Here is a 13,800-nt window from a genome sequence, read left to right as displayed (position 1 = left end):
AATTGACTACTTTTAAGCCCAACCTCCTACAGTAAAGTAAATATATGTTCTTCTCTATCAGCACTACGTCCGACATTTCAAGTTGCAGTATTTCAGTTAGGATTCATTGCTCATGCATAATAACTAATCTAAAACGTTCTCTAGATTTAATAAAAAATTAAATATTTTTTTAAATCGCTTATATTTAATAATCATAATTAATTTAAAAATGTGTAATTATTTTATGAAGGATATAAAATATCGATTATCAGATAAATAATTTCCCTAAATTTATGAAATTAAAAATCAAAATTACACAACTACGTAATTACCTTATATTAAAAGGGCAAAAAAAAAAAAAATGCTATTTGCTGCTTTAAACATTACCATGGGAATATGCAAAAGCGCCATCTTGTGTTATAGAGTTTAAGCGAAAAGTAAATTTCTTGTTTATTTGAAAGTGTGTTTTCACATACCAAGTATTATAAAAAATATTATTCAAGTGGCTATTCTTTTAATTGGGAAATGAATAATCAGTTTTTATTTTTAACAAGATGACCAACAGTGTCAGTTAATGAATTTAAAAAAAATTAAACAGTCCCGTTGTCCTCGCGTGATCTAATTATTTATAATTAATAATTTGATAATTATTAGTGATTATTGATGACTACTAGCCGTAGTATAATTTACATAACAATAACAGAAAACGCAAAAATAAAAGTAGGTCATTGATATATTACGAAAATGGGATGTAGTACGGTAATAAAAAACAAACAAACAAATAACACTCACCACGAGACGGAAAGGTTGGTGTAAAGCAATTACAAATAATACTAGCAGACACTAACTCATTTATTTTAAAAGCTCTGATTCCTGTGGCTCCTTCACTGGATATCCTTAAAGATACTGTGCCATTCCTCTCTGCCACTTCTCATTGACTATTACATTCACTACGGCTGTTGTAGCCGACATACATACGGAAATTAGAAAAGCGGAGAGAATATTTACGACCAGAATCACAATAAACAAGTCGTATTGCAAAACCCTTTTGACCTTCGCAGTGCAAACTTGTCTGCAAAACTCACCGATGTAGTCCAATCAAAAAACCGAACAAAATTGAATGACATTCGTTTTTTTTTTTTTTTACCCCTCTCTTAATCATATAGTCGTAGAATATCTTTAAGACTTCATAATCCAAGTGAAAGTTCACCAGTGGTATTTGAACTTCGTTTATTATAATTATTGACTGTTTGGCGAACAAAAAAAAAAAAAAAAAAAAAAAAAAAGAAGAAAGAAAGAAACTGCTGGTTTAAAGCACCACGTATGTACAACAGAGTTTATTAAAAAAATAATAATAATAAATAAATATAAGTATCTAATTGCACTTACAACATCAGTTTAAAGCAATGGATTTAATGCATTCACTCTTTTCTGAATGCATGCTATCTGGACTCATTCAGAAATGTGGGAACGAATATAGACGGAAGTTAACGTACTTCTTTATACAATACGTTACAATTAAAGGAGTTTCGACAGTGATTATTCATTCATTAAGGATCTCCATATAAAGGAACCACTAGGTGGCAGTGATCACAGTGTACTGATGTGGGATTTACTCAAAGAAGGAAGTAACTTTAGAAGCTACTAGGCTTTTTGTTCCAACTAAGGAATACTATTCACGATTTGAGCCTACCTGAATGTCAGATGAACTATTGAGACTCGTAGCAGAGAAGAAAAATGCATGGTATTCATATAAATTATCAGGAGACACAGAAGCCTATGGTAGATATAAGCTACTCTGTAATCAAGTCACAAAGGAAGTTAGGTGAGCGAAGGCAGATTACGACAAATCTTTGGAAAAGGATGCAAAGAAAAATAGCAAAGAATTCTTTACTTATGTAAAGTATACAGGGAAAGAATGAATCAGATTGGTCCACTTGATATCGATGGTTCGATTATTGATTATCCTGCTCAGATAGCTGATAAACTGAACAAGTATTTTGCATCTACATTCAGACATAAGGAATTCTGTAGAGAAGTGAAGGCCACAAGCTTACCAAACTCTAACAGGCAGCTAAATGATTTTGTAATAACAGAGCAAAGTGGTGGAGAAATTTTTGAAGTTAAACATAAGAAAGGCACCTGGGGTGGATGGGATCTATCCAGTTATATTAAAGGAGGCAGCTGTAGCAAACTCTGAGCCGTGATTATGAGAGCATCCTTGGACTCAAGGGAGGTCCTTGTGGACTGGAGATGTGCAAATGATCCCCAATTCACAAAAAGGGATAAAAAGGTGACATGAGTAATTACAGACCAGTTAGTTTAACTTCTGTTCCGGGGAAAATAATGGATTCGCTGGTTAAAGAAGCGCTGCAGGATCATCTAGACAAAACTGCATTTATAGTTCAAACAGCATGGGTTTGTTAAGGGAAAGTCTTGTCTGACCAATTTGATTGGATATTGTGATTAGATCACAAAAGGAAAATAATGGAGTCACTGGTTAAAGGAGCATTGCAGGATCATCTAGACAAGACTGCAGTAATAATTCAGACACAGCATGGGTTTGTTAAGGGGAAGTCTTGTCTGACCAATTTGATTGGATACAATAATGTAGTCACAAAGGAACTGGATGAAAAAAATAATTTTGATATCATATACTTGGATTTCCGGAAAGCTTTTGATTCTGTTGCACATGGAAGACTTCTGTACAAACTGGAACAGTATGGCATTAAGGGCAAGTTGCTACAATGGATAAAAGGATGGTTGAGTGGGAGAAGACAAGAGTGTGGTAATCAATGGACACTCCTCTTTGGGACTAATGTTTCTAGTGGAGTCCCCCAGGGTTCAGTGTTGGGTCCATTGTTGTTTTGTATATTTATCAATGATATTGGTGAAGGTATATATCAGGCTTAATGTCCAAGTTTGAAGATAATGCAAGGGTTGGCAGTGTTGTTCATGACAGTATGCTACTGCAACGGGATCTAGAAGAGTTGAGCAGATGGGCTGAGATGTGGCAAATTGAAGTTTAACAATGACAAATGCAGAGTACTGCATATGGGTAGCAGTACCAACGGTGCGGTACTACAATCAAGGTAGTGGAAAATGAAAAAGACCTGGGGGTAATTGTTCAGTCAGTATGAAGTGTTCTGAGCAGTGCACACGGGCTGGAAGAATAGCTAATGGGATGTTGTCAATAATACACTTGCTAGCAGTGATAAAGAGGTGATCAAGGCGTGGTCACGCCACGCCTTGAGTACTGCGTACAGGTCTGAAGACCTATTTTTAGGAAGGATGTAGAGTTGCTAGAACGAGTACAGAGAAGGGCAACGAGATTGGTGGAACAAAGGGTTACTCTTACCTTAAAGGCTTAAGTTCTACAAATTGCAGCGTCTGGAGACTAAGCACCTGCGAGGTGATCTGACTGAGGTGTATAAGGCTTGAATGGTTTGAGCAAGTTCAATGCTGATGGGATTTTTCCTCTTGCTCAGATTAAGCACCTGAATGAGTATAGATTCAAATCACCGACAGGGGTAACCGGGTGTGTAAAGTGCCTGCCTGGCAACCTAAAGGTCGTGGGTTCGAATCCCGCCTCGGGCGTGGATCAGAGTAGAAAATGCAAAAAAACATTGGAAGGTGCAATATGGCCACAGAAGCCGATTCACTAACAAAAAAAAAAAAAAAAAAAAAAAAATTCAAATCGAGGAAAGGCAGTCGTAGAATAGACGTGCGTAAATTTTTCTTTAGCCAGAATTTTTTTGATTGCTGGATCAAACGTCCATCTGTCGTTGTGGAAGTTGACAGCTTCAATAAATTCAAGGCAGAACTAGACAAACGTTTGGAGTCAATGGCTGGGTAAGAAATGGGAAGGTTTTTTTTTTTTTTGGCCGATGCTGTATAAAGCTTGTTTTCTTGCATCATATGCTTCTATTAATGTTAATACTAATGCTAAAAGATAACGGGTTCTGACTCGCTTATTTCTTTTATTTAAATTATTCGTCATCTGGGCTTTTTTTGTCATATTTCGGCTGATTTTTTTTAATCTGATGTTAAAGCTGAGCTAAATCTTACCGTCCCGATTTTAAGACCTATAATTAATTATTATAATTAATTATTTAATTATTATAATTAATTATTTCCGCAATGAGAAAGTTGTTACCGTTCCTCAACTGGAAAAAACATCATCGGTATACTACTGAAACAAACATTAACCGATTTTACTTGAATAAAATAATTGAATTGCATAAATTGAATAAAAATACCTTGTTTACTTGAATAAAATAATAACAGCACAACAGTCGTGCCGTGAGGAGACGCGACACAAACTCCTTCGTAAAACCAGCTGTATTTGTTCTATTGTTGAATACTATTGGGTTTTTTGTTATTTTTTTCAAATGAAGTCGGTTTATGTTAATTTTAGAAGTACACCGATGACGTTTTTAGACTAAACCGAAGAAATAAAAGCTGCTGATTGGGCAAAATTTAAATTTTGACATCGTAAAATCTAAACAGTAAGAGTATAATTTTAACACCAAACTTTCAGCTCAAAACAAATGGTCTAAACCAAAATATAAGCGAGACGGACTCCCTTTTAACTGAAATACCCTGTATGGAGGAATTCGTTTTTCAACCCCACAGAAGGATATGACGACATACAAACATTATGTTGGGATGATTTGACTTCTGCGCCAAAACTAGCCTACGAAGCAGTGAAGGATCCAGGGAATGGGAAAATCGGGAAAACCACCAGAGCCTGAGTAAACTAGAACATATACAGCAATACCCCGCATAGCACTAATAATTGGTACCGAAACTGTTCCGTGTTATGTGAAACCGTGCTGATTGAGGTATAATTATAATGGGTTTTAAATAAATGCGTACCAGAGAAACAGTCTATAAACAAATTATAATAAATCTATACACAATTTGCGCTTGATAGCCAATTAAAAGGATTTGAAATAAAAAATACTGCAAAAATTTTATTAATGAAAAGGTAACATCATGAGAGATGAGAAAAAAGCTTTATTGTTTATTTGGGTATTTCAAAAATGAAGTTTGGTGAAGTCATCTCTTCTTTTTCTCGGTATGCAAGTCTTTGTAGCATTCAATCCCATCTTATAAAATTTGCCGTATCTGGATGCTGCATCCAACATTTGGATCTCCATTCATAATTGCCTTGCAATCTATGTCAAGCCCCGAAAAACTTTCTTCAATTCTTCTGTTGAAAATTCTTTTGGTGCCACTTCGGTGTTATCCACGTCAGAATTGTTTTCCTCTTCTTCATATGCAATTTTCTTATCAATTTCAAGGAGAGTTGCATCATCTAAGTTATTTGCATGTGAGTCAATGCAGTCATGTACATTGGCAGTGTCCAAAGTTTCGAATCCCAACTCTTTTCCGATCTTCACAATGTCTTCGGCAACTGTCTGAACTTCCGATTCAAAACCAATGAAATCATTTGCCAAATGGGGCAAAACATGCTGCCAAACATAACGCATGTTGTTGGCAATGATTTCTAACCAAGACGCAAACATATTTTCGATCGTATTTAGAGGGGTAAAAAATAAATTGTGAAATGAAAAGTTTGAAAAGCTATCATGTCGTCTCGTCAGGATGGAATTAAGAAAAGTGGACACTGTTGCCACTGATTGCCTGCCTGAGGGGACTACTGTCATATGTGCAGCATATATGAGACAACGCTACGACAACACAGCATATATGTAGAGTATATGTCTAGGCTATTGAATGAGTTTTAATATGTACAGTAAATTTTCAACTTAAATTTAATTGAAAACCGTGTTATAGTGAAACCCGTGCTGTTTGAAGCCGTGCTAAGCGAGGTATTGCTGTACTGCGTTTTACGATACTAAGTTGTTGTATTGGAACTAATCATGTATGCATATTATATAAAAGCTGATTTAAAATGCCAGTTATTTTCAATCTAAGAGCTTAATTTTCAATTACTATCAATCATATATATTATATATCATTATTATGTCGCCTGCCCTAGAAAAACAGAGTGGATCCGCCAGTGCTATGAGGAGTCAGTGTAGCGCGGCTATAACTTGAGTGAATTGCGTACAACCATCGCCCAAAATAGAGGTTTGAATGGAACCGGATGAACTTACAACGTAACATACTGTATACAACCCTCATCTGATACCGATTAAATTCGCCACGCAAAGCAGCCCATAAAAGTTGCTCCCGTGACTTTAATCCAGACCACAGCTAGCTTGATTGGCGGCAGTTTTATGAATAATATGTTTAACTGCATTTAAACTAGAATAGCAGCAGTAGACGCCGTACTATAATTGAGCCAGAACAAACCAGAACGTTGTTCCGGTTGATAAAATTGCTTTAAATTCAAAGTTCCGGTTGTTAAACGTCACAAAACAAAGTTCTCCGAAATATTAAGATAGTGATTGTCAATTAAGTTCGTGGAAAATTCGCAGGGGCGGATTGTTAAGTACAAAGGAGATCTGATAAATATTACTTACAGAGAGGGGGATCCGGAAATAGTTGGGATAGAACTTTCTTTTAACTATAGGTTAAAAAAAAGGTCCCTAATCCCCACACCAATCGCGGAAATGAGGGACTGATTGTGATCAGCAAAACCGTTAACCGGAAATATTTAAATTAAGGAAAAGAAGGGATTAGCGTAGGCGTATTAGAAAATATAGAAAAACTTTTTTTTTTTTTAAGAATAGAAATATGAAAAATTAGTAATGTAAATTATGTGCATAAAAATGATTAAGTGTTTACTTACCGGTAATCCTAAAAAGACCAGGCAGGAGGCATTACAAGGGCTAGGAGATGCTGATGAGAGGATTTGTGGATGGAACATTAGATGTAATGAAAGTAGAAATCAGTGTCAAGAATTTTGTGACTGAAAGTTGTGTATCTTCCTTTTTAATATCTTTATAGAGTTCTTCACACGGTATTACAAGAATTTCAGATATTTTTATCCCCAGAAAAGTGCAACTGGGCCAGTGAACACACACACACTTGTACAGACATAATACACAAAAAACAACGTACACCAACACACTGTGATCGAAACAGTTCATGCGACAAAAATGTCAAAAAAAAAAAAAAGGATAACCGTAATAAATTTATATATTTTTTGCAAGCATTCTTTCATAAATTTAAGAATAATGTAAGGTATGAAGTGTAAATTTTTTGCGATTATATATTCAGTAGGTCTTACTGCATGGAACTCCATGAGCAGGGAGTGGAATCCACCAAACATTTTCGTCTATCCTGGTGGTCCGATCTGCCCTAAACATTTATAATTTGTCGTCCAGTCATGCCACAACATGAAAATTCATGTGTAATTCTGTGGACAGGGCAGGAATTACCGAAACGTAATTACTCCAGGGCCCCCAACATCGCGAGGACCCGGAACAGTAGGATTACTGCTGGTACAGGGGCTCCCGCGACCTTATTTTAGGACCTTTAAAATATGTGCATCAGGGCCCGGGATTATCTAAAACTGGCACTGTGGATAAACTTGACATAAAAAAAAAAAAAAAAAAAAACAGCATTCAATCTTGTTTTTGTGGCCAAATGCGTTATTAATCCAAAATTACATTGGAAACTGAGATAGACATGTACAAGACAGAAGAGAGCATAGTGACAAATCTCGCCTTATCACATTTCGGAAAGATGTGTTTTCACCTCCTTAAAAAATCTAATAAAGTAAGACAGAACGCCATTGCAGAAAATGGACCAAAAAATGTCCATTTATTGCAGATGTCCGATGACCTGGTCCACAATAAACTTGCAGTATCATTCAGCAGTTGCAGAATATATCTCTAATCTATTCAATCCAGGTTCTTTAAAGAACAATAGGCCAAAAAGCTGAGAAACCGCCGCATTCTTCGAGAGCCTCCATAAATTTGTGCCTCCTTGCCTGAGCTAAGCGTATTAATCACACAATTCAGGTAAAAGAGTGTCTCATGCGTTACTAGTAATTTAGAATATAAAATGTTAATGGGCTAATTATTGTCAGCTAACTGAACGATGAACCGAAATTGAAAATGTCGCCATGTTTTTGTATCAGACAATTGATACACCGCGTGCATCTTGTAAGTTGTAAGGATTTTCTTAGGTTCACATTCCTTCGCAACCGACATGGAACCTGTTGTTTTAGATTATTTTAATATTTCTTAGCATACACAGTTAAGAAACAAAATAGCTCTCAGGACAGAACCATAAAACCGCTATAAATGGTACAATAGTGGTCTAATAGTCCAATAATCTTCAGATATTTCATTTTCTAATACTCCCACAACGTCATACGCGCGTTACCGTTATGTTCCTACTACAGCAACAGCAATTTTCCACTTAAATAAGTGGACATTTTAATCAGCTAAAAGGACACTACAATATTCTTCTGACGAACTGGTTCACTGCCTTTGTAAATAGCTTTATGAATTCTGTAAATATTTTTATAAAGTCTTTATTTTTAAATGTATCATTTGCTCATGAGAAACAGACATCTCACCCAACATATACATTATAAAGAAAATTCCTCAGCTGATGGAAATTTTTCTGATTTTTTATTTTTATTTTAGTGCAGTCAGGTAGCTTGTGGGCCTTGGTGCTTGATGGGGGCTGTTGTATTAATATAAAGACAATTGATATTGTCGGCAATACTAAGGTATTGGTGAAAATATTTATAAAACATCCCTCGCACAGTAGCGACACGTTGAATGCATTATTTTTCTAACCTCTTCCTTAGGTCAACTTTATCAAAATACAGCTATTGAAACATGGGTTAGATAACTGTTTGTGGTTTAAGCATTCTCATTTGTCCTTAATCCTAAAAATCAATTCTTCGACACAAATCACCTGTCGTTTGTTCATTCCGGGCCATTCAATCACTAGACTCAAGTTTCCTCCCCAACAGCTTTCTTTCCAGTGAGAAATAAAGCAAATAACAAAAAGGACGGTAGATACAGTTAACTTGCATGTGCCACGAAATGGCTATGTTTATAGCGTGTCTCTTTTCGTTATCTAGGTCACTCATCTTGCTAGCTAACGAAAGCAAAATTTAAATGTACCTTCGCCAGATGGATTGCCTCGGGTAGGACATTAAGGGGTTAAATAGGTAACCTATTAAACTTACAGAGTGATTGAGGGAAAGTGTTCAACAAAGGGTAGATTAGTAAAACCGCAGCATTTATCAAAGTTTCCATTAGCTACACTCGGAACATAAATTTATAAAAAAATCTTTACCAAACAGGAGACATGAAATTCTTCACTTCGATTTTCCTTCTCACTGTGGCCATAGTATTAAAGAATTTCTCTAAAAGCTGTAAGTGTAATTTACGATGATTCTATTTGAAAGATCCCATAACTCAAATTCACTGAGTTACAGTGACTATCATTTGATAATATATGCTGTGACATTGGTGAATTTACCTTATTTAACAATCTGTCCAACCACTTTCGTATTTTAATTTTTTATACAAGATTGCATGATCCAATACGTTGTCAGCCTTCCAATTCTGGGAATCTACTACTGTGAAGTACAGTATATAAGATCAAATCCAGCAGGTCAACATATTTGTGTCACTCAAAAGTGATTCTTTCGGACTTGATTTTGTCAATATTTGAACTAAATATACAGCCCTATTCGCTGATAACAGACTGCATAAGTTTCGAAGCCAAACACTGATATTACAGAAATAATGGAATAAAAAGACGACAAATTTCGGCCAATCAAATCATTAAGTGACCGAGATGTTTACAATGTAATGAAATTGATTAAGTTAACTGTTAATTATTATTAATATGATCTTGTACTGAAGTCAATGCTTCCGATTTTGATAAATCGGAAATGAATCGGAAGTAGATAAATCGATATCAAATCTGTTGCGATTTATTATATAAATCGTGGTCCAAAAATATTTAACTAAACAGACAAATTAGTATACTTTTGTAACCAGACAGTTTTATTCCCAGTCAGGTCTCATCAAGATCAGTGGAGATGTGAATTTAAAAGTATGAATGGCTACTACTAATGTCGTTATGCTTATTTCCAAAAAAGAATCAAACGAAAGACCAGCTAAATGGCAACTAAATCTCATATGGGATGAAAATATCTACGAAACCTGTCACAAAATCAACTTAGCAGTATACAAACAATGCGCGTACTTTTCTCTGAGTTTCGTTTTGTTCGGAGTTCACAAGTTAGAAACGAAGAACAGCTTCGGGTAGGTGTCGTCTACTATTTATAGCAATGACCCAAATGGAAGGAGTTGTTTTAATTAGAATTGATGATAGCAAAGACAGTTTCAAAATATCAACTGAACTAAATTTCTAATGTAAAACAAATCACAAGACATCAAATCGTCATAGCAACTGTGGGACTTGTCCAGTCGGCAAGCGCTTCATCCCGAAAACTGATAGGATAAACGAAAACAATGCTTATTTTGCCGATCCTTGGTGTCGTGCTCTCCACACTTTCTCGTGAAAGTAATCAAAAACATTCTGTTATTACTAACATTGAACATTCTATTACTACATACTGTATTACGATATTTTCAATGGCTTCCCCTGCTGACACATTTACCCATTAGGAAACGGGTGGTGAGACCTACCGATAACACCTGAAGATCGATGAGTTTTCTAAAAGGTCCAAATTCCGTGACTTCCGCTGGTGCGCTAATTAGATGCACATAACCAGAAGTGAGTCAACATCCGGGAATGTGCCGTTACACTTGTCGGCAGTAAATAGCCAGGCTACGAACGGCGGCATTTAAAAAGCCGTTAGGCGCACTGACGAGTACCTCTCAAGGTCAGAACTCATCGAAGTGCGGGAAAAACAACACGACAACCCCTTCGGAACCTCCCGACAAGGACAATTATAGTCTGGGGGAGAAACAGTAGTAGGATTAAGGGGTCTCTAATGGGATGACAAACCAAACAATGCTACTTACCCTCAATGAACCCAGCCGATAACACGGTCGTCGGTAGGGGAAGCAACAGGCACAAGACGATGAGGCAAAGAACTTGGTCCACAAGCCCGGGGCGAACCCGGCGCGAAGCGATGATCATTACGAAGTTTCTAGTGTCGCGCTGAAAGCGTGCGTTTCTCTCGAGGGACGAACTTGTGAACGAAGGAAAGCCTTGCCGTCCAAAAACCGTACCCTGGCCAAGTTGTACGGGCGTCGTTGAGGTGGGCGTTTCGAATAAATGACGTGCGTTTCAGCAGCGTCCCTCAAACGATTCCGAACCACTGATTGTTATTCTGGCTCCGACATGAGCTTGTTGCGGTGTAGAAGACCAGAGCGCGCGAGACACGCTGGCTGGTTCGTTGGTTGGCTAACGGCTGCATGCTCAATGCTGGCACGCGGCAACTCGTGTTTGTGTCGCAGCGCCCTCTACTTAGTAGAATCACGCACTTGGAACAGACCTGCGTTATTTTTTTTCTTTCTGTCTTTTTTTGTTTATTTGCTTGTGTGTGTATTTTTTTATTCCTCACCGTCAAATTAGCGAAACGAACGCTTCATCCGCTGGTTGTGCCGTACATCGCGTTTGCCCCAGTCAGGTCATCGTGGCGAAAGGAAAGAGTGAAATGTGTGGAAGGTGAAAGTGGCGAAACACTGACAGAGCTTTGAAACGATGTCTCTACCAGAGTGACGATTTGTCACAAAGAATGTCTATCTTCTAGGTCAAGACAGCATTGTTTATCTTGTAGAAAGAAGTCTACAGCATAACATCTCCCTTTCATTCAGGGAAAAAGAGGGAAAAAAACTGCTGGGTGGTGGATTTCTTTAAGAGAAGGATGCTCCCATCTCTTTGCGATTCGCAACTAGAATGATGACCCAAAGCGACTCCAAACATTAAAATTTAATATGTAGTTTTTATTCTTATAATGTTTGTCCATTTTTTATTTTATACGATTGCAAACTGTAGGAAAATAAGGGGGTCAGATCAATAAAGTTTAAAATAGGAAAATTTGAAACTACTTGTATCTGAGATACAGGTAATATTCCTAGGTGATTTCCGAGGAGTGAAACAGGTTATAGAAACCGGGGTAGTTTTTTCCCCACCTCTAGCGACACCAATTTGCTGTAATTTCATACTGGTCAATGCAATATTTTAATAAATAAAAAAACCATATGCAGAAATCATACCACGGGCTAGCAACCTTTGTAGTTAAATGTATGGCCACTTGGTGGCTATTGTACAACGTTGGTTTTGGATCAAACTTGGTCATTCTTCAGATTCTAATATCGCTACAATCAAACATAAACGTAGTAATTATTTCCAAAAATTAAAAATAATGTTGCATTAATTAATGGTAAATTGACACTAATAAATCGTAATCTTACTATAATTAATGGTAATTTTACAGGAAGGCATGCTAATGTTTCTGTATAATTGTGGAGTGGAATATTAAAGTAGGGAAGGTTGTAATGTGCAATATTAATGATAGCATACCCCACCCAACCCCCATCCCTCTGTGCTTTTTTTACAGATTGATTTATGAACGTTAATTAATCATACAGAAACGAAAAAAAATCCCTTTTTTTTTTAACAAATTGTTCTTTCGCCTTGGGATTTTAGCATTTGAAATTCTTATAACATTTCACAAGAACTTCGGAGCTTGAGCTGCAGTGAAGCCAGTCAGTTCACTCTTTGTACTCTCATCTGTCATCAGCAGCAATGATTTATAGTTATATGCCTTTTTTTATTTTTGTATTTTTATCCGCAAAGATATTGAGTAAACAACAAAAAAAAGTAGACAAAAGGAAATATCATACTCTAATTTATAAAAATCCTCGTATATTTCAGCTTTTGTTGGTAATCTTTACAGCGAAAGCTAGAAGTATATGCCATCTGGTGACCAAACCTCGAAAGATAGAGCGACTAAAAAAATTATAAACACATTTCAGCCATTATTAGGCTTATCTGAAATACTCAATACTAAGCAGGCAGCTAAGACCGATATCTGTGTGACGTTTGCTGTTTGCAGAGGATATCTGAAATCTGAAAAATATATATAAGCATGATCTCAAAAACTGAGTGAAGTAATTGCAAAAAAATTTAGATTATAATTCGATGAAATAATTTCAACATTTTGGATTAATACAGCGACATTTGTGTCCTTGAATTTTTCTAAACACGTAAATATACGTTACCATACAGAGAGGGGGGAAAAAGGACACTTTTATATATTATTTATTTATTAACTTCATCACAATGAAGCTTGTTGTAATGCACATCCACACAGACACTAAGAAACGGTAACCTTGGAAGGTCCATTGTATCTGCTTGCTTTCTAAGCGGGGGAGTTCCTAATTTCGAGAATTTTCAAGTATTTTTGTCCTTTCTTAGCCTACGGTCATCTTTTCTTTCAGCCGCTAATGACCAACCGACTTCCGCTGCCATGTAATTATCATCCCCGGATCGCTGAGGAGTGGTTTTAGTGCGCGAGGACCTACATATTTGACCTAATGCGAAGGTGGAAAGAGATAACCACGACTCTCTCTCTCTCTCTCTCTCTCTCTCTCTCTCTCTCACACACACACACACAACACACACACACACGCGTGCGCAATCGCGTTATCTCAAATCTCTTTTGCTTATAGTTGGAGACTGCTGATTAAAAAGCTGAATGTTCTTTGATTATTCTCCCTTCCTTCCATGTGTTTTTACTTGGTGTAACTTTCGTATCAACTGAATGAGGCGAAAAGGAGAAATTGGAGTAATAAAAAAGCAAACACTAGATGGCATACTGTATATGATATGTATAAAGTTCCAACAACAAGAAAACTCCCCACCATCTGTTTCTAAATACCGCAAGGCAGT

The 13,800-nt window shown here is 36.6% G+C and overlaps 1 protein-coding gene across 1 annotated transcript in view; it reads right to left on the bottom strand.

The window, feature by feature from the left end:
- The window catches only part of cv-2 (crosveinless 2-secreting protein), a 111,670-nt gene extending 100,386 nt beyond the window's left edge, over positions 1–11,284 (bottom strand). Inside the window, exon 1 of the mRNA XM_090371510.1 lies at positions 10,923–11,284. Within this exon, the coding sequence (XP_090227636.1) occupies positions 10,923–11,040 (118 nt within the window). The 5' untranslated portion in view covers positions 11,041–11,284. The remainder of the gene's footprint in view (positions 1–10,922) is intronic.
- Positions 11,285–13,800: the final 2,516 nt, after the last annotated feature.

This window comes from Mastigoproctus giganteus, chromosome 4 (assembly GCF_048544385.1).
Source record: "Mastigoproctus giganteus isolate SK-2022 chromosome 4, ASM4854438v1, whole genome shotgun sequence".
Taxonomy (NCBI): Eukaryota; Metazoa; Arthropoda; class Arachnida; order Uropygi; family Thelyphonidae; genus Mastigoproctus; species Mastigoproctus giganteus.
This window is presented reverse-complemented; position numbering and strand designations above follow the sequence as displayed.